The 22,292-nt window shown below is 37.7% G+C and overlaps 1 protein-coding gene across 3 annotated transcripts in view; it reads left to right on the top strand.

Moving 5' to 3' along the window:
• The window catches only part of ANKS1B (ankyrin repeat and sterile alpha motif domain containing 1B), a 449,446-nt gene that overhangs the window by 163,499 nt on the left and 263,655 nt on the right, over positions 1-22,292 (top strand). For all 3 annotated transcript variants that reach the window (XM_035901046.1, XM_035901047.1, XM_035901048.1), the window contains 2 exons: positions 3,685-3,821; positions 18,106-18,286. In XM_035901046.1, coding sequence (XP_035756939.1) covers positions 3,685-3,821; positions 18,106-18,286 — 318 coding nt within the window. The remainder of the gene's footprint in view (positions 1-3,684; positions 3,822-18,105; positions 18,287-22,292) is intronic.

Genomic DNA, 22,292 nt, shown 5'->3' on the forward strand with positions numbered 1-22,292 from the left:
TCTTTCTCTGGAGATATTCAAAGCCCACCTGGATGAAGTCCTGTGCAATCTGCTCTAGGTGACCCTGCTTTAGCAGGGGGGTTGGACTAGGTGATCTCCCGAGGTCCTTTCCAACCCTTGCAATTCTGTGATTACAGTTACCTAAAGGGAGAAAAAACAATGTTTGATTTAGTTTTGTTACCTGAGAAAGAGAAAATCAAACCATCATTATTATATCATTTAATTACAAAGCAAAAATATATTCAAATCTATTCTTAATGGAACTATGAGACTGTATACAAAAACAGAGAAGTTGCCCAAATTGGTTGCAGGAACTAATTTGATGGTGATGTTCTCTCTCTGATGGAGCAGACTCAGGTAGTAAATCATTACTGGTTGCCTAATGGGAAGATCCTACTGTGAAAATAAACAGCTGTCCACAATAAAGAAATTGTTTACAAGAAACCATTACATGTCAGACGCTTCATTCCCTTGAGAAAGGAACGAAGGCATGAAATACTGAGCAGTTGGATTTTTTTCTGGGATGTTTATTTCAAAGAAAAATATTTGATTTTTTTTTAAAGCTTTATTTTTAGATTCTAATAGCATGATTCTTTTTTTTGTATTACCACTTTAGTTTTCTTGGAAGGAAAGACTGTAACTACTCTTTTTTTTTAGATTGCTGCATATTATGCATGTTCCTGAATTCGTTATCGTTGTATTCACATGCTGTAGCTGGAGAAGATTTTCTTAGCCCTGTCTAGCAGGGCATACAACAGCCCTGCCTCTCCTCATTGATATCTTCCAATAAATTTTCATTCCAAGAATTTCACTTCCAGTCAGTTGGATGATTCTCAAGTGGGACTGTGTCTAGGGGCAAAACGTAGTCTTCGATGACCTATCATTGAACAGGGTCAAAAAGAAGCTGGGGTCTTTCCTAAGCAGCTAAAGGGCAGCTGTGCTTAAGCACAGCCACACAGGCTTCACAGCAGAACAGCAGCAACCGAAACTCAGGGACCACTGAAGTATGGGGGAGTTTGTGTTCTCTACAGGTTTAGCAGTTTGTCAGAGAAAATCGTTCTGTTTGTTTCTCACACCAGGAAGTAAATGAGTGTACTAAATACACTTACCTAGACTCATGTGAGACATTTCTTACTCTAGAAGTTATTTCTTAGCTTCCTAGGTGGTGCCTGCATTACCACATGTCTTGGCAGCAGTATAGTCCCTTGTTTGGGGGGACTCTCAAAGCAAGTCTCTCATTCCTCAGTCAGGGAGGTTCACTGATAATTATCCATTGACAAGTCTGTCCATAGACTGAAAGAAGATGATATTTCATATTCTGGAGCAAAAGAGGATAAGACTTGCAGCTGAATTAAGATGGTCCTAGCACTCATATTTACATATTTATTTATCCTCACTATGAAATTTCCATGGCAAAGCCTTGGTGGGGTGCCTTCTTGTCAAATCCCTGTCCCTCTCAGTTTGTACCCATTGCCCCTTGTCCTGTTGCTGGACACCACTGCAAAGAGTCTGGCTCTGTCCTCGTGACATCTACCCTTGAGGTATTTGTACATGTTGATGAGATCCCCTCTCAGCTCATTCACATCCTGCACATAAACAGTTTTTCAGATAGATGCCAGGCCAGACAGGAAAGCATAAGTGAGACTTAAGTGTTTCTGGAATGCCATCCAAGTTCTTCCATGTTAGGAATGTTATTATGAGGATTCACCTTAAGTTCCTTTCTCAGGCTGTAAAAGATTTGTTTGATCCATTGTATTAACACATATGTGTTACTTTATGAATGAAATTAATTCAGATCCAAGATTTCTTCCCACACTTGCAATGATTCAGGAAGAGCCAGTCTATGTCTTAAGACTGCACACCCAAAGGACTGGCAGTTTCGATGTGGATGCTTTTCAACAAAGTTGGAATTGTCTGTCTCTGTGACGGGGAGGGTTCACTCTGCCAGACCTCAGGTAACACCTGAGGTTATGTACAGGATGTCTCCATTCTGGATGTCTGCCAGACTGCCACCTGAACTTTCATTTGCACTTTCATTAAGTGTAACAGTGTTGCTGAAACATTCCAGCCTGGCATTTCCTTTAGAAGAACAGTTTGTTGATTTGTATTTGACCAGGATCTTTAAGACCTCAGTCAGATACGTAGTGTTTCTACGGGGAGTATTTCTTAGAATCATGCATGCTATGGAAGTATCTGTAAGTTGGAAAGGCCATAAAGTTTACGTTCTTGCAACTATTCTTCTTTATCCTTTGTCAGCTGTGTTAATGTAAGTGGAATTTTCCTCCCCTTTGAAATCTCTATTATACTTCCAAGAATTCTTTCAGGTCAGTAGGACTGAGAGGGAGAAGCTTCTGTCATTGCGTTCAAGGAGGCATTTGTGACTTGTGCAGGTGGAGGAGATTATGTCTGTTCCTGCAGAAGCTGATTAGGCAAAAATTCTCTAGCTTACAGCACTGGAGCTGCTTTTGTTTATTTGGAGTTTGGGATTTTTTGGAGTGGATTTGCCCATAGAGTGTATTGGAGTTCCACCTCAATTGCAAATAAATAGGCTTTCTTCTGTGAACTCTGCAGGCTGTCGGTTAAGGCCCACAGACATGAGATTTGAACGTAATCATTGTCTTAATGCAGAGCTGCAGGTGTTACAGCACATTTAGGAACGTGGAGCACATGTCTTTGTGACCCACAAAGAAAGGTACTCTATAAATTCACAGACACTGTAAAGACCACCGTGACCATCCACAGGCAGTGGCTTTTCCCCCAGAATCTGAACTAAAGAATTTCTTTAATAATACAATTCTAAAGGCATGAAGTAATGTGGAGCTTTTGGCCTCCTGCTAAGTCATTCTGGTGCTTAGTTACCATCACAGCTGGGAAGCTATGGCTTATTTCATAGTCCTCTCTATCCTCTGACCTGATTTTCGCTAACTTTACATTGTTCAAACAGCATTAAGAACATTTAGAGAAGGTAAGAATGATACTTTTAGTCCCTTTAATGGTCCTTCACAGTGCCATAAAATGGTAACAGCGTCACCAAATATGTCCCAACAGCATTTCTCACATACCTGCAGGTATGTAGAGACTTTTAAACCAGCTGTAGGTTATCTAGCTGACATACTGCTAGAAAAGTAGCTACTGCACTGCACAGCTCTATGGAGGATGGAAATTTCATCAGAGGAGCCGTGTACATTTTTGTGCAATTAATCCTCGCTGATCCATTATGTCACTCACAGTGTCCAGGAAGGTTGTCACAGATGGCTATTAGCATGCTCTAAGTTGAGTGTGTTTTTATACAACTTGTTGAACTGGGTCCTGTGTGTTAGGATTTTCCAGGATGAGATACGAGTTGCATTAGAAAGCTCTTTTTTAAGTCACCCCTGTTACAGTGCTAGTATTTGGATTCACAATCAGTAATTCAGGGTAACAAAGGTAAAATAGTTGTGTTTGTTTTGTGCCTTATTTTATTTAGGTATTAAGAGAGTGCTATATCATGCCTTAACATAGAATGGACGTATGGGCTGATAAATATGTGTGGATATGTGATATACTCCTTACCAAATACATTTCAATTATAATAGGTTTTGTAAGTTGAAAGTGTTCTGAGTAGCATTCTGTTTTCAAAATAATTTTTATTTTAAAATTTATGAAGTATTTGTAAGTTCACATAAATGCTATTTTTGTTCACAGATAATGCACCTCAGGTAGCAATTACCGCACCAGGATCTGGTAACCATAGAAACAGCTCTACAGGCCCAACACCTGACTGCTCTCCTCCATCACCAGACACCGCACTTAAAAACATAGTGAAAGTTATACGTCCTCAGGTAGGTGATCGCCATAAGCATCCTCTTATTACTTGTATTTTTCATTTTAAAAGCAGACTATCATGCATGTATTTTAAGAGGATTTTATCATTATACACATACGAATAGGTCAAAAACAGATAAACAGAACACAAAATGTTTTTTGTACCTAGAAAGCAATCTTGATAGCAGAAGATAGAATATTTTATGTATGAGGCAACAATGTGCAGAGAGATATCAGTACATCTTTCTTATAGCATTAATAATGAATGAAATCTTTATGTAATATTTTGTATTAGTACTATTACTTTTCTTCCAAGTTTATGACCTGTTTTTATCAGTATAAATTCCCTGTTACCTTTTCAGGTTTTCTTCCCTCTTTCTGTGTCTCCATTTACACGGTCCCATAATGTTTCATACATTCTTTAGTTTACCTTCTTGTGTAGTATTGCTTCTCAACTTCCATCCTTCCTAATTATATGTATTTCTAATAGAGTTTGGTAAACAAGACGCTTAATGCATGGAAGACTTGAGTGCCCCTTATAATTCTCTAAGGTGCACAGCCTTTTAAAATAAAAGCTTTAAAATAAATCTTAGAACTTAATTTGGTAGTACAGAGGTAATCAGCATAGAGAAGTTTATTTTAGAACCACAGGATCATAGGATAACACAGATCAGAAGAAACCTGAGGGGATTATCTAGTTCCCTGCTTAAACTGGCATGCCAAAGCTAGCTGTGACAACTACACACTGAACTGACTAATTGTGAAACTTTTCTGGTGTGAACCATAAGAACTTCTATTCCTGTCCTATTGGGTTAAAATGCAGCCATCTGTTCTTCATTGCTGAGTTGATCTCTGCAGCTGAGCCGCTTTGATGCTAGTGGATGCAGGCTTTGCATCATCAGTATGTTGCTGGCATTTGTGTTACTTGAGAAGTAAGCTGATGGATACATGATATTTTGGTGAGAATTATGTAGGACAGATTGTTTTGGTGTTGCACAAGTAAACGTGTTACAGTGATGGAGGTGGATCTTCCTTTCAATACTCATTGGAGTACACAGTTCAGAAGGTCTTGCAGAATTAGACATAATTATTAGGTGCACCTGCCATTTCTCTCTAGGAGCCATGGGTTTCCTATGGCTGACACTGTCAATGCACAATAATTCTAACAACTGACTGGTGCGGCCCATCCCTCTGTGATGCTACAGAAGTTTGGGTTCCACAACCTGGTTTAAATCTAGATTGCAGGGGGTCTAAAATAACAGCTTCTTCTCCTTTTCTCTTTTTATAGCTGCTTCTCATTTTGCTTTGTTCCTGTAGTCTCTCTGTCCCTCCCACCCTACATCAGTATACTGAAATGCCTCCTTCCCTCTAAGCTGTTTTTTATAGGAGGCGGTAAGCAAACAGAAAGGTATTGGAATATTGTTGGAACAAGCTGTTGTGTGATAGCTTATTGAAAATAGCATTTTAAAAGCTGTTTCAATCATGATATTGCCAACAGATGGACCCAGAACACTGAATGGTGATGTTCTCCTGCTAGTTAACTCGGAATGGATTCAGCAGATTCTGGGGAGCTATTTTCAAATTTAAATCATACCATTTACTGACTCGCAGTATTCTCATCGTTCTGCAGAGCAAAAGCTAGCTGTGCGGTATATATGGTCAGAACTTTACCACTTTTGCTAAAATGTCTCTCTTGTGGCTCTACATGTGGCGTACTTCCTATGCAGAAAACAACAGCAGAAAGGCATATGTAGGCTAGTGCTTAATGTATGCTGTAAATCTATGTGCTAATACATGAGAAGTTGGATGCACGATAGCGTTCAGATCCCATTACGCTTTTCCTTTCTCCATGTGTTTTATGCATGTTGCTTCAGTATTCTTCCTTTTATTTGTTTTTGTTGCTTACCTAATCGCCTTCCCCCAAGATCGCAACCCAAGAATTTAGACAAAGAAGTTGTAGATGTTTGCAATGTGATGTTTGCAAACCATTAGCGTTAATTCTGCCTGCATATTTAATTCCTTTATTCCATGCCTGCTGCATTCAATTACATGGCAAGCTCTTTGAAGTTTAACACAATGGGATTCTATTCTTGACTGACCTCTCACCACTCATGTAAAGCTACTGAATAGTGTTACACAATGCATGCAAAATAATTAATTTTGTGTTGTCTGCCAGGGCCTCTTTGCACTTTTCTAGCAAAATAAACAGATTTTAAGCAGATTTAAAACAGGGATCGTATAAATTTCCAAAACACCTGTTGCTCCTTTCCCCTTTTCATATGGCTTGTGCATCCAGCATTGAAGGTGCCAGGGAAAGGCAGCATGGGAAACTCTTCAGCAGCTAGTTTTGCACTAGGCAGGCTTTGGTAGCCTGGGTGAAACTTCCAGGGAAGTCTGGTCTTTCAACTCATATTGTTATTTTCATTAATAGCCTTACTTATCTTTCCTGGAGGGTCGCACATATAGCAGTTTACCCACAGTGAGGAGAAACACCGTTATTAACTACTCTCTGTCATCTGTGTAAGGAGCAGCAGAGGGGACCAAAGAGTCCTTCCTCCCACCAGTATGGTGAGGGCAGGCAGTGGCAGAGAATGGAAAGAGAGAAACTCAGTGAGCTGGGTTTGGAGGCAGAGATGGGGGCCATTCTGCCTCCTCATTTCCTGGGCCAGGTACCTAAGGCTGTGTGCTGTCTCACGTGATGGCAGTGCATACATGCTTCAATTCATGACAGGTTCTGAAGATGTTTGCATGAATATGAGGTATAGCACAGCACAGTGACCTCGCCCCTCTCCTATTCGAGATGCTCATGTACCAAACCCAGACTGGTGGGGGGAATCTGTCAGCTGCACCTGCTACGTGGGGTCCTTTTCCTTCTAGCTGTCTCTTAATCTGGCCCTAATTCTTCCCTTCTTATATGAAAAACATGGCCTCAAAACCTGTCTGGGAATCTCTCTTCCTCCCACCTTTCTTTCATTCACGTTTCTGGAAATTTATCCTTTCTTCAGTTAATTATGGTTAATTTTGAGGTGAAAAACCTGCAGTTTGTTGTGACCCTACCATTCATCCCTTTTCAGATGCCACCACACTCTATAATCTATCCAAAATCACTCCTTGGGTATGTCTCAACTGTTGAATTCAGTGTGCTATTACTAAAGCTGAAGCCTGTTTTAACTGAAATGGTGTATCTCCTTGGCACACTGGAGAGACAAGAACTCAGATCTCAGAAGCAGTATTAAGTTCAGTGCCACAGTGCCACCCACCTCGATGGCTTCCAGTCCTGAAGATAGCTCACCTGATAGTAATCTGGGGATCTGTGTGCTATGTTATCTGTGCACCTTAGCTATGGCCTGTACCTGTCATCTAGCATTTTGCAAAAACATGTCTTTTCAAATTTTCACAATTCTCTGCAAAGAAGATTTGTTGAAAAGTTACATATATGCAGATAAGAAACAAACAGAATTTAGTTCAGACTTAGAATCACTTGATCATTTTTTTCCCAGATTGTCCAGACAAATCTTAGTAAATTTTTAACTCACGCATTGCTGATTAATGAAGACTTTGAGAAAGTAATACAGTTTCAAATTAAAGACGCGCCTCTCTGAAGTGTACTAACAGCGTGTGGGAGAAAAAATGAGATGTGGTAGAAGACCAAGTAGGTCAATGTGTTAACTAAAGTCCTCTGAAATGTTAGGCTCTCTTCCAAGTTTTAACTTAGTTGTATTAGTGCATCTAGTAAAATATAACTTATCTTGTCAGAACTGGAATTTTAGAAAGTGATAGTAAAAAAGCTTGTTCTACAATTCCTATAGCTCTTGGTCTGGATGAAGCCTGAACAAAACTGGGCTGCATGTGATGCTTCATGTATTTTTTATATTAGCCACTCCATTTAATAAGACTCTCCTTACTTTAATATATTTATTTGTTCAGCTCCATTTGAACAAATAAACCATATACATAGAGAAAGAGCACGTTTTTTTCCTAAGAGACTGTTTCTTTTGTCAGTGCTATTCACTTGTGGGGTCATTGGCCAAATCATGTAAAATTAAATTCTGACTTCTCACCTTTTAAATACTTTATTAAATGTAACCCAGCATTTGTACATTCCCTTTCTTGTTTTTCTAACATATTTCAAGTGGCTAACTGTAGATACAGTTTTTGATGTCTAAATGTGGATTATTTAAAAGTGACTTGGATTTTATCTGTCATAAATTAGTATTTTCCCCATTTTATGTGAACAAGTAAACTCCCTAAGGGTGTTACTTCAGTGATATAAGGAGGGCTTCTGGTAGAAAGACAAAGGAAAACTTCAGTGTTTCTGACATAATGGAATTTCATCATCTTGTTCCTGCTGTTTTTATTGCTAAGATCTGCAATAATCTATTCATTGCATTATGGTTTTTTTCTTGTGAGTTTGGATGTGCTGCCTTTACATTTTTTCTATTTATCTTTTTTAACCTCTTTAAACAAAGTTACAATTCCATCTATGGTTCATCATTCCTCTGGCGTTAGAGGACAAAAGAAATTGTCTCACTTTTCTGCAAGCAGTAATAGAATCCTGCAGGACATCTGTAGCCTCTGATAGACCTATCACACTTGTCTGGGCTACCAGTTGTGCCTTGCCTAATGTACAACTACTTTGTGCATGCAGAGTGAGCCTGGTGTACCTGGTAGATATTGTTCATCTAGGCATGGGGAAAGACAGGGACCACAATGTTCCACCCCCTGTAGCAGCCTGGACATGAATGGACAGACCGACTGTAGGACCTATGTTCTCCAGAGCCTTTCTCACTGACCTAAAAAGTGACAGTCATTTACAGTCAAGGACATTATATTTCATCCTTTTTTTTCAGATAGGTGCAGGAATTGCTGTGAACAAAACCAAACAAAAAATAATCTCAGAGGCAGCTCTGGAAAATCACAGCTCAAGAAAACAGATTTTCAGGACTAATTGTTCCATAAACAAGATTTTCAGGTGGATTAGTGTCACAATTTCCCCATGAAGAAATTACCCTGGTTTCTGCCCTGTGCCAACACCCTATTGCAGTACCCTTAGTCCTTCCCAAATGAAATGCATCCCTTGTCACACTTAGCTGGAGTTGGCACATGCCTGTCTCTGCAAGCTTAGGGAATGCCATTGAAATCCCCACTGCAGGCTGTTGCACCAGTGCAACAAATGCATGACATCTCTGTGATGCAACTATTGAACTTGTTTTGCAAAACAAAACAAAAAAATCTGCTTTAATACATTTTGTCATAAAAAAAAAGGTTGGAGAACGCAGTTGCGCAATAAGTTCTCACCACTCACTTTGTGAACAAGATCACAGGGCAGCTGGGGTCTAAGGACCTTCTTTCTCCTATGAACTACTTTATGTGCTCAGCCCAAGTTATGACATGCTCAGCCAGGCAGGTAATAACCACAAAAATCACCATGGAGAAATACCATGCAGGCACACTGTGCTCCCTGTTCAGGTGCACAATTTTTTTTTCTGGTATGTTTTAGTGCTGGACTTCATGCAACCATGTGCAATGTCCATGCTTAGCACAAGAGGCAAATAAGACTTAAAAAGATTTTACTGAGAGTTATGATTTTGTGGGGGATCAAGCCTGTTATCTCCAAGGTAAAAGCCACCCCTGTGTACGTGATTTTATGAAGTTCTGAAAGGTGGTGAGCATTCCCAAAACCCACTAAAATAAAGATGTATTCTACAGTCCACAGATGGGCAGATTTAGCCCTCATCATTAGTGTGCCTGGTCTGGGGATTTCTCCTGTGTTACGTAGTGTTTCCAAGGTTGCATATATCCATTAGGGCTGCAACCACTTTAAGGTAGTTGATAGCAGTCAGTGACCTTGATTCTAGGTATGGAGATATATTTCAGAAAATTCTCTCTCTCTCTATTTGTTTGTAAACCTTTAAAGTGCCTGCAAACCTACTGCACACAGTTTGATATCTTCTCATCATGATGATGTTGAAATGAATAAACAAAGAAACAAACAGTAAATAAAGCTCCTAAATATCCCTTAAAAAAAGGAAAACAAAGAAGTAAGAGATATACTGTCTATGCCACTAAGATGTGGTTAGCAATTCATCTATGCATGACTGAAAATAGGACAGACATTATGAAATTCTGTTATTCTGAAATACTGAGCATCAATTACAAAAAAAGGTTATGGTTGGAATTGTCTCACAGGACTGATTTTTTGCCCGCTGTATAACCAGAGAATTAATGAGTAGAAGACACATAACAGTTCCAGAGGAGGATATTTTAAAAAAATTTCCTTAGAGCATAATGGATACTCTGTGACTACTTAATAACAACATTAACCAAAATATTATTAAAGAGATGCATTGTAAAAGATGTCCTTTGACAAGTAACTGTAAAAAATAATTCTATTTAGATTATTTTAATTAGAGCTGGGATAATATGAAAACATAAACACATCTACCCGGTACACAGTATTAATGAAAATAGCAAACAGTATGTGTGAGTGCATTTAATTGCAGTTCAACAGGATACTAAAACTCGAGTATAAATCAAAGCAGAAGAACACTCTTTATTGTCAGGAGTGTTATGTTTTCAGAATATCACTTCTACATGCATATGTTTTCCTGGTTGAAGTTGGTTGCTTACCTGGGAAAATTCTCAAGGTTGTGTTTCCTGATTCAGTTATAAACATAAAACATATGGAAGAGTTGAACATTTTTCATATCTGAACTTGTAACAGACCAAATTGGTGAAATACTGAGCATAAAGGTAGTTCAGATACTGGAAGATAGCTACACTAGTACACTACTACACTAGTAAAATAACTTTCTGAGCTCTGAAAAGTTATCATCCATACTGTTGAGTTGTTAACACAGTCCTGGGTATAGTTTTGGTCCTGTGCAATTCTCTCTCTCCATAAGTATCCACTGTCAGGCCTGACTGGGAATTTGAATGGGCCAAGGACAATTCCTGGTAGGTAATTCTGCTTTGAAGACCCTGCTCTGAAGGCTAATGAAGTTTAATATTAAGGGCGTGAACCAATCCATGCCAGTTGTCCTGCCCTAGTCTGTGTAATGCTTGGAAACAGTAACGCACTCAGAATCTGGAAGATTAAAGCCTTACCTATTGTGCTTTGACAGGTATCTCACCAGATTCATAGCATTTTCCTTTGTTTCTGTGTAGTACTGGGTGGTTTTGAGCATCTTAGTTATTGAGTAATCCTTTATCGTCATCCAAAAATGCACTGCATTTTCACACATGCATGTTATCCATAGCATGCTACTTAAAAAAGTCATCACCTTGACCCTTCAAAATTTGTAATACACAAATGTAACGATATAAGCGTTTTCATAATCTGTAGGTCAAAATGGAATGTTGCTAACAGCTGGAAGCTGAGCTTTTTTTGAAGAAAATGGCCTTACATCCATTTTCCAACTGTTTCAGTGAAAATAATACCTTCTTTTAATCTTTGAAAGTTAGAAGCTTTCACAGCTGAGGAATACGACTTCCTCTTATTTATCAGATTTATCTCTTGCAATTTGGAGCTCATTTCAAGCAATGTTTTCCTAGGGTAGGAATAATGGTGTGTTTTCACTGCTACACCTTACGACCCACAGCTGCAATATAGTTGCAGTTAAAATGAAAGTAGAAGCCAAGGAAAAAGGAATCTGGGAGAAGATCCGTTCTTCCCCTTATATATTCCCAGCCTGATTTCTCATCTGATATAAGGCCAGAGGTAGAAGATGAAGGGGGGCAGCACCTCCCTGACCTTTAATTACATACTCCAGTGGAGGACTCCTAAAGAGGAGCTAGTATAACGTGCAAGAGGAGAACAGAACCACAGGAACAGAAAGCACTATGGATATTTGGTACCTAGAGTCATATTGCATGACTTGCTAAGCACAGGATACAGGAAAGAGCTCTGTGTCTGTGCCTTCCCTGAGTGTTTCACTAACAGTGAAATGATCAAAGTATGCTGATGGGCCATGAGATTACTGTAAAGCAGTATGTACTTGCTGCTCATGCAGGAAGCAAGAGGTGTCTTTCTCTAAATTAAAAATCAGTCAAACAGAAATTTCTAAGACTTTGGCACTATGATGCTATTAAAAATGAAATTAGTTTTAAAATGCATTATGCTTTTAGTAATGAAAAGGTTCTACAGTTAAAAAACAGTGAAACCATCTATCTCTTTTTTTCCCTGTTTCTTATTCATTTTCCTTTTTTTTTGGGGGGGGGGGGGGGGGGGAGTATGTTTCCTTTTTTTTAAAATGATCTTGTAAGCTCCCTGTTGCGGCTGCTTGGGATATATTTGTTGCCAGCCACTGTGTAATTTCTGCCTTCTGCTCTTAAACTAAAATAAGATGTTGAGAATTAAAAACAAGAATGTCAAGACGGGTGCTGAAACGACCTTTATTTTATTTTTAATTGTAGTCATAATGTAAGATAAAGTTCTATGAAATGAAAGAAAGAGAAAATTATATTACCTTATTAAAAAGCGAATGTGTCTTCAGCTTGCTTAACATGGTATTTTGAGGCTTGACAGAATAATTGATTCAGGAGTCTAGTAATAGTTCAGTGCAGTCTTTCACTTCTAGGTGACACAGAAGAAACAAACCTAGATCCATTGTAATCTCCAGTTTTTGCAATTTCAAGGCTACGTGATCATCTTAGTTCAGATCCTGTAAATCAAATAACTCTTGGCAGCACCATTGACCGATGAGAATGTATCAGGCCTGTTGATTTCTGCAAATCAAAACTGAGGTACTGGGGACAGGAGTAAGTGAAGAAGCCTGTCCTCTCACAGGCTGTTTTTTACCACAAAAACTATGAATGTTATGGGATTTTATGTAAGAGTACATGAACAAAAGAGACAAAGATAGAAACAGTGATGGGATGTTGGGATGTTGAGACAGAGGACAGAGATTAAGAAATGGTAAAAGTGATGTGAAAGTTGTATTTGAAAGGGAGGACAGAATTTAAAATTGGATGCATTGAAGGACAATGGGAGGGATGTAGTGACTGATAAAGTCAGTGGGAGATAGGACCATTAGGGAATTCATTTGAGAGACCGTGATGACAAAACCACAGAGAAAACAGAGAAACAAGTTTTGGCAGACCAAGTAGAGGTGGAATCAGCTAGGATACTGTGAAGGGTGTTTTAGAGTAAAATAAGTAGTTTTGGAGGGAATACAACAATAGATAGGAAAAAAACTGGGAAAAAGAAAGGGGTGAAAGGGAAAATGACTGTGTAGAAAGAGGATGGGATCTTAAGAAAGAAGGAAACTGGAGAAAGGAAAATTTCTGAAGTAGGAGTGAGTTGATCAGAGAATGAGAAGAATGGAATCATCTGGGCAGGTACCAAAATGGGGGATTTATGGAGCCACATGTCTACACTAATACCATGTTATGTATGTGAGATGAGCCTAGAGGAAGGGGCTACAGCCTCTTACTTTCTTTGGTAAGTATGTATTTTATGTGCTAGCTAGAATGTGAGAATGTGGGTTCAGTTCTCTGTTCCATCACACATTTTCTGCATGCTATAATGCAACTAAAACCAGTTTTTACATTACATAGGGCAGCTGGAATTTGGCAGGATTTGCCAAATGCAGAATTTCCTCAGGATGATTGGTTCTCAGTGACTTAATGAGCCACACATCTGTCCCTTGGGAGAGCTCTATACCCTTGTTCAGCGTCTGTAAAATGGGACTAATACCTCTGCCATAGTGCAGAGGAGTGTTGTGAGAATTAACTCTTTAAAGACTGGGATGGTGTTATGCACACAAATCCCAAAGGTAAAAGAAGGCAGAGTCACACACTTGTATTGCACAGTACTTCAAGGCTGAAGAAATATTTTGATGTTAAATTGAGAAAGGAGTTTTGCCCTACACCCTCTGCTAAATGTGAGAAATATTTGAATCATCCCTCGCATGCTCATAGTGTTACATGCGAGTCATGGTAGCATTACAGAATTTGCATGCAACTTCCATTCATGGCAACATTAAGTCTTTACTTGTCTTTTTAATAGAAAGCCAATTCAGTATGTGTATTTTGATGACTTTTCTGTTTTGCAGTGTTCAAAGTGATATCTTTCATTGATATATGCTCACTACTGACTTAACATGAAAGTATTCTTCTTATTAGGCCTGATCTGTATGTTATTTAAATCTTGTTATTGCAATATCTTTAAAGATTTTTATTGATATATTTTTTCCTTTGCATTGATGATAAGTTTTCTTCATTAGTCTGATTTGGTATGCTGTTTTAGGATAGTCTACAGTTTTCTAGGTCAGTATTACGACAATTGAAATAATAGCCATGAAGAAACATTTTAAAGTAAACAAAACCAGTCATTAAAGAGATTTACACATAACAAGTAAATTAAATACATGAATGTAATGCATAAAGAAAATGTACTTAGGGACAAATTTGTAGGTGCTTACTGGAGTGAAGTTAAGCCATAAGTATGCTACAGTTTCACAAGGGTTATCTAAGTGTGTGCAGACCTTCTGAGCAGCATGAGGCAGACGTAACACAATGGCTAACAAAGCTGGCTTTGGTACAAATAATAAAGGAAGAATCATCTCTTTGGGACAGAGTTTTGTGTTTGTACAATCTCCACAGATATAAAACCTTGACCTCTGACTACATTTCCTGGATATTATGGTATTGCATATAGTAAATAGTCTTAGAATTATTCAGGACCTATCTTGACAGATCTCAAGGATTAGCTTTGAAAGACGCAATCCAGGAAACCAAGGTACAAGACTCCAGTAAGCGACTTGTTAATTGCTGGCTGCACATTCTGCCAGTAAGGCTGTAATTTGGCTCCACGTTCTAATAAATTAAGTAAGGTATCCAGAGTGTCTACATGTAAGCTAGAGGTGGGATTCAGTCTGGGGGACTGCATCACCTATGCTATCATCTCTGTGTATAAGAATCTCTGTCTGATTTGGATATCTAATCTCCCATCATGCTCAGGAGAGATGTAGGATTCAATTCAGTTGCCTAAAAATAGGCATCTAATGTCAACTGAGGTGCCACAAAGGTGTCTTTGACATGCACATGGAGGCTGTTGGATATGGAATAGGGGAAACCTGCACTCTTCTGGATGGCAGCTGGAGGCCAGGTGGGATGCCCCAGGGAATGTCCAATGATGGTGGATACCTGTGTTAAGGCAAATGAACCCAGGTGACTGGGTGAGGTGAATTGTTCTCTGGAGTCCTTTGATTATATTGACTAGATCTCAGTTGACCATAATGGGAGATTAGGTACTTAGTGTAGATGTAAATAGCTATGCTATATAGTTAGTTTTTTATCTGGAACTTAATTCAATCCTAACTTTAGAAACCCCCATTTTTTTCTACATTTTTTGTGCAAACTGTACTTTAGGGAAACACAGGCAGAGGGATGCAGTAAACACAAACTGGTTTACTGCATATCTCAGCTTATATTAATGAACAATTAGCATACTTTAACAACATAACATTTTACAGGACCCAGAAAAGGTGCAAAAGGCTCCTCTAGTTAGCTACAAAACCTCAGATGCTAGATTCCTGTATAATTATGACAGACAGACCTTGTTAACTCCAAACAGTATAGCAGAAATGTTATGCTGTAGAGCACTAGAGGCTGTGTGAGGTTCTGTACAGAATCCTTAGATTGGAAAGACATATTAAACTGAGATATGTTTGTCTCAATTAATAATAATTATGTCAAAACCCAAAATAATATAGGAGGTATTTTGTATCACCCAGGTCAGCAGATGGTTGCATGTTAGCACAAACAAACAGAAAACATGTTTCTAGCATCCACAATCATCTTTGAAAATCCCTTTAGACATATTTTATATTATTAACCCATGTCTCCAGAGCAAATCAAAGCTATTCGTTGATAGACACATTTTCAGAATCTGTGAGCATTTGCAAACTAAAGATCTTTAAAAACACTTCAGAACAGTTTGGGGGTTTTTTGGTTTGTTTTGTCCCTCTCTCTGTGCTCCACCAAGACCTTGCAGGTATTTTTGTGAAACTTTTAAAAGATGTTACAGTAGCTTGCAAAACTACACCAAGGTATAGTGAAACAGCTGATCACCCATAAGTTAATAAAAGGCTGTATGGTGCATCAGATACTGCTATTCCGGCTCCAAGAAAGGGGCACACAGAGCAGTGGCTGGAAACCTGACTGGACAAAGGTCAGAAGCTGCTTAGGAAGACTGAGCTGGACCATCCCAGCTGTGTTTTTAGGTAGGAACCGTCTCAGTTTTAGAATAAACAGGGATCCTGCACATCCTGGTGCTTGAAGTGTCACCTTTTCGACTCAGAAGCTGAATTCCTGCAAGACCACAAAGACAGCGTTGCTTGGGAAAGGGCTAGGAACACGTTCCTAAGTGACCGGAGATCTCTTCCAGTTTTAGAAATAATTAGGGCATTGATGAATTCGCTGCCTAGAAAAAGTGTGCAGTTTAGGTTTAATTAGTACACATGGATATTTTTGGTCTGATCAGAGAGTTATTTTGGCTCAGGTCCCAATGACTTTTAACTGGACTGTTTGTTGTTGGAGTCTGTCCCTGTTCATTGAACTCTCCCATGAAATTACTAGCCCTAGGAGTCAGCCTTTCAAAGCAGAAGCTGGTTTTAATTATTAAAGAAAGTAAAACCCCTCAACGGACTGTAGATGAGTTCCAGATGAATGCCCAAATTTACCCTTTGTAATTTTTCTCGGTTTTAAGAGGACAGAGTTAATTCACATGGTGCCCAACACAACTTTAACAAACAATCAATGTTATGCAAAGTTAAGTCTATTTAAGTTTTTGTCTGACATTCCAACAGAAAGAGTGATTTTTTTAGTGAAAACAGTCTAGTTCTGTATTTGTAACACAAACATTGCAGGGCTCATAACGTAAAAATGAAATCGACCACAAACAAAATTGAAAATTACTCCGCTGGGACAGATTGTATTTTAACAGGTAGTTCTTAGTAAGGGATGGCAAATGGCTTCATGGTCCAAGGAAGATCTTATTGCTCCCAGGGCAATAATTTGGTCTTGACATTAATAAGTAGCAAATTCTTGACCTTTACAAATATTCTGACCTGTTAAGCCTGACATGCTAAACGAAGAAGAGTTAAACCATGCTTTACTCTATTTTTCTATTTACTTTTCCCAGCTTTAGTTATCTAAGGCAGCAGTTCCTGAGATGTTTTTCACTGTCATGAAATAAATATACAGATGGCTATATACCTGCGTGCAGGGCTTCCTCTATTTTGGAGGAGACATTTAATGTTTCAGGTCATTGGTCTTGAAGCAGCGAGGAGCATCATGGGGATAGGATATTTTGAGTATGGAGCCAGATGAGTGCTGCAACAGACTATTTAGCATGACATTGCAAACCATCAGTGTTCCGTGGCTTATAGTCCATGGAATCGAGCACTAAGTTTATGTCTATATTGATAAGTAGTGCAGTGCAATGGGAACAGATCTGTGTAGTGAAAAAGTTGTTGCTGACCTGATGATCACACAATATAGATTTCCTTGGTTTTAATTTGGGCTGGCTTTAGCGTGGTCCTATGGTCAAAAAGCTGTAAGGAGTTGGAGCACATTTTGTACTATCCTGTAATGTACCTTATGGTGTAAATCCACCCAAAAGGAATGAGTTTCTCGTGCTCTGAAGCTGCTCTGCAATCCAAAGCACAGCCATTAAGTGGGGTCAATGAAGAGGTTCACTTCAAAAGTAAATGTCCGACACAAACTAGTATCAAGTTCTTCACTATTCTGTGAAAACCCATGAAGAAGGTTTGATTTTCATGTATGTTTTTTAAGCTGACACTTTCCCCCTAAGCTTTTAGACATTTCAGTCTTGGAATATTTAAGGCAGCCCTTCATAAATTGAATAAACAGCAGAGGGTTGCTATCGAGTGATGAGTGCTTGGTATTATTTTGTAAATTTCATTATACAGGCATCAGCGGTCTAATTGTTTTGCAAGATGTACCCAGCAATGCAGCTGGTGAAGAGCTCCCTTTCTTATCAAAAGATGATTGCAATTATTATAAGCAAGGCTGTAAAACCCAATTTTATTTTGAATTAAATTGATTAGAATGAAGACATGCATTTTTTTCTAATAAGGATTAATCCAAATTTTGGAAGGAAATTATCTCTCCACACCACAGCTTGTCATATGAAATGATGTTTACTAGTATAATCTTTGAGCCAAATAAAAACAGTAAAAAGAGAGAAACCCTAGGTAAATATATTACATGTCAAGTAATGAAAACTATATAAAATTCTGTATTTTTCACTCCAAACTTCTATTTTTCTTGTAGCCCAAGCAGCGCACATCAATAGTATCTTCTCTGGAATTTCACCGAATGAATCACAGCCACAATTATTTTGAAATCAGCTCATCCATTGGCTGTACGAGTTTTATTTCTACTCCTGCAATCAGTCCAGCTAATTATTCCTTTGGATCTCTGGAATACAGTGTTGAAGAGAGAGAACTTCCAGGTATAGAAAAAAAAGCTTACTTTGCCTATCAACAAAGCTTTATAAAACTGTATGTCTGTGGGTTTAAGCTGGAATTGCTGTTGTCTTTGGTAGTGAAATACGTTTATCATAGATAGATACACAAAATTTTTCCAGATATTTTTTTCTGCTGCTCAGCAAAGGGTTCTCATATTTCATGACTGATATTATTAAAATATACTTTTTCCTGAATGTTATATTTTGAATAAATCAAACTTTGTTTTACACAAATGCCAAGAATTTAGATATTGTAGTTTTTGAAATTACGATGATTCATATACACATCTACTTTCATCATTGTGTGGTCAGTGCACTCTAATATGAATTTTAAGTTGGAAAAATGGAATTAGAAATCATTAAATAATCATCAGTAAAGATGAGGAAGGGAACATTTCTAAGTAACCCAACACTGTTTCCGTAGTAGTAATGGGCTTCATTAAAGCAAAACTTTAATATATTTGTTCTGATGATAAGAATTGAATACAGTAATAGTGTGATTGTAACTATGAAGGTTTTAGCTGTATATAGAGGCTTACATAATGAAAATGCTTTAAAAAGAATTTAAATATTTTCTTCTTCATAGACCGAAACTTCAGGCGCAAGAAAGTGTCAGTAAACCATGCATTTAGCTACTTCTGTCCCTTCAAATTTCGTATTTGAGTTGCTTTATTTAGGCTAAACTTGTAGCAGAAGTGTGTAGTGTTTGGGAAAGCTGATGTATTGAAACAAATGTCTGTGATAGCTAATTTATGTGGTATGCAGATGGAGTTATTTCTTTTAAAGGGATGTTGTATTTAAGATATTAATGGAACTAGATTTCTATAAAATAAAAAATAATACAAATGTTGAAATTCCATACAAACTTACCAGTTGGCTTTTGTAGCATTGGTCTTTGAATGGGATCAATCCTCTAAAATTCTGGTTGCTAGGATTTTAAAATTTGGAAGGCTGTTGCTTTTAAATGATCCAAAAAATAATTAATTTCATAGTTAGATCAAAGGAAAACTATACTCTTAAAGAACTGTTGTGAAATAAGCTAAGAGTGAGAAATCCTATCTGTTATGATGAAGAAAGAGTTAAAATGATCAGAAATTATTAATATTATTTTTCTTGGACTGGCTGTGTCATTATCTTTGAAACTAAACGAATGTGCTTATATTCATGGATATAGCAAAACTTTTCAAGCCTAATTGGAAATAATTAATTTGAATGGTATCTTCTATTCCTAGATGTGGAGTCATTTGATTCTTTAGGTTTTGAGTGGTGGTGGTGGTGTTTTTTCTACTGTAAATTCTCTTCAGTGATCACAGTTTTATTATGGGTAGTTGAATGATACTAAATACTTCTTGATGTTTAAAAGCAAAAATAAGAAAACAGAAAGAACATTCACTGGAGTTAGATAATGAACTTCTGCAGATTTCTGCTATTGCACAGTTCTGGTTAAGTTCATCATATCTGGATTTGCTTTACTTTTATCATCTTTGGTTAAACTTACACTGGACTGCACTCAGTAGCTTTTAATCACTGCATTTCATTTGGTCTGAAATTGGAACTGTAATCTCATGCTTATTAGAGCTGTACATTTCTAATTTTTGGATTATTTGATTTATGAATTGAGTGGAAGCTGAATTTCCTCTTGCCTCTGCCTAGAAAGCTAAGAAAAAATAACAAAGGCAAAATGACTGTTCTGTAGTTCTGGACATCTACAAGTTTTTCAAGAGTACAGTTTACCATAAGTAAATCATTCATTTACCATCAGTAAATGAAGTAATTATAGTAAAAGTGCTATACCCCAAATTCTCAGATGTTTTCTATCCTAGAATTTATTAAATAATATATAGTATCACAGATTAGACACAATCTTAGTCTGAATGCAAAAACCAGCATTTTAATTTGATTATTAAGGTCCTTTTGACTCCTTAATGATAGATGAAGTGCTATAATTCTGCAAGAGACAAGGAGTATTAATGCATAAAGAGAATAGAAAAAATCCAGAAAGAACAGATCAAAGTTGTCTCCCTTGGAAAAGCCTCTGATGCTTGTCTCTTGATTGTTAAAAGCTGAACCTTGAATAATAATGGTCAGTAAGGAGTAGCAGAATCAGTGTTCTGCTACAGCTTTTTTTCTGCTTTAGCTAGCTGTTGTTTCACTGAAAGATTTCTTGTTCCTTTTCCAGATCTACACTGACAACAATTACAATTCATGATATGTCTTGATTGCAATCCTCTAAATTGCCAACTTGTTCTGAGAATTCATGGAAGATCTGCACCTTAACAGAATGTTTAGTTCTGTAATAATTGAGAATTTGTGCCCATTTGAGTATTTCCTCCTATACTAAATTCTTGGGCATTTATGTGTCTCATTTTTTTAAAATAGCATCATCAGCAAAACCCAACAAATTATTTTATCATGCTTATTGGGGTCAAGGGTCTTCTGGCTGACCAGAAAAAAAACAAAAAACAATAAACAGAAAGAACCCATTTTCATAGTAACTGCAGCTAGTAGTTTTCTGTTGCCACCTTTGAAACAATCAAAATGCTTTTTACAGGATTTCTAAATCAGGAACTGCCATCTAAATAAGGCATTAGTATTTCCCTACTCAATTTCAGTGATTTTTGTTTTCTTCAGGAAACTTGCAATGATTCGTTATCATTCAGATGACAGTGGGTGATGAATACAACAAAAAAATTATTCTAATTCTAAAATCTTCATCATTTTACCTCTACCTCAATAGTCTGCTACCAAAGAAGAATCGATCTCTTGTACTTCTGGTGGATTAGGGAAAATTCCTTTTTATATTTGGGGATCGCAGTTTTACTCACGGTGTTTGTTAATTCCCTACATCCCCTGATTTGAAAGAGGGATCCTGATTTTCAAGAAGTGTATTTCTATCAAGTAGAAAACTACTGAACTCTACCACAGCACTATATTATCTGGCTGACAGCATATGACAACATTTTCTGATTAATTAGCTGGAGAACAGTCCACATATAATAGTAAGTATGTGCTTTAGCTTTGGGATCAGATGGTCTTGTAGTGTAAACACAACTGTGTACGTTGCCTGCATAGGCGGCAGAAGATATCATAATATCAGGTTGCCTGCAACTAGAAAGTAAAGATAAAGATTCTGTTATTTGTTTTGAAGTTTAACTGGTGGAAAACCTGCACCAAATTGATAGAAACTCTTCTAACTCCAGTATACATAGGGCAGACCATGAATACAGCTTTGGCGTGGCCTATTTTCACAGCTTTATTTGCAGCAAGAACATTGACTTCATAGAAGTGTTCTCAAATTCAGAGTGAATGATCACACTTCTAATGCATTGCATTTCACCTCAACTTGGAGGTCAGTAGATCCAAAGTATGTCAGCTACTACCATTAAACTTTCTACACTAAAAGTGAGTCTGCTCTATTGTACAAGGAAGTCACTACTGTATGTAATTCTGTCATGGCAAGATGCTAGTCATTTTCTTGATCATCTGAACACATGTTAAGTAGGTGTTTTGTACGATAACACAGATGAAAAATTAAAGACCTGATAATCAGGTGATGGTTTAGTTTGTGAGATGTTCCTCATATAACTTTGACCGTGAACAGACCACTAGATGTGCAAGATCATTCACTCCAGAAGAGGGCAGTCTGGGCTTTCAGGGAGATGCCTCTCTCGTATAGCTTTATGCTTTTTTATCTACATCCATGAAGTTCTTTTGAAACTGTAAATCTTAAAGATTGAAGGTGGCAAAATCATGGCCATCTCAGAAACGTCATCTTGGCACAATCAACACTTGCAGCTGAAATTGTCACTCCAGATTAATTCATTTTTCATATCTGCTTGATCAGTCAGAAGAATGGATCTTTCTCTAACCCGTATTAACTTCATTATATCTTCCTGTACTGAGTATAACTGGGCTGTGAACTTAAAAAGAGAATTCTGCAGATATTTTTACTCTGTTTCAGATTAGAAAATAGTTCCTTACTCAGATGCAT

The sequence above is a fragment of the Egretta garzetta genome, unplaced genomic scaffold (genome assembly GCF_000687185.1).
Source record: "Egretta garzetta isolate BGI_Z169 unplaced genomic scaffold, ASM68718v1 scaffold38, whole genome shotgun sequence".
NCBI classification, from domain to species: domain Eukaryota; kingdom Metazoa; phylum Chordata; class Aves; order Pelecaniformes; family Ardeidae; genus Egretta; species Egretta garzetta.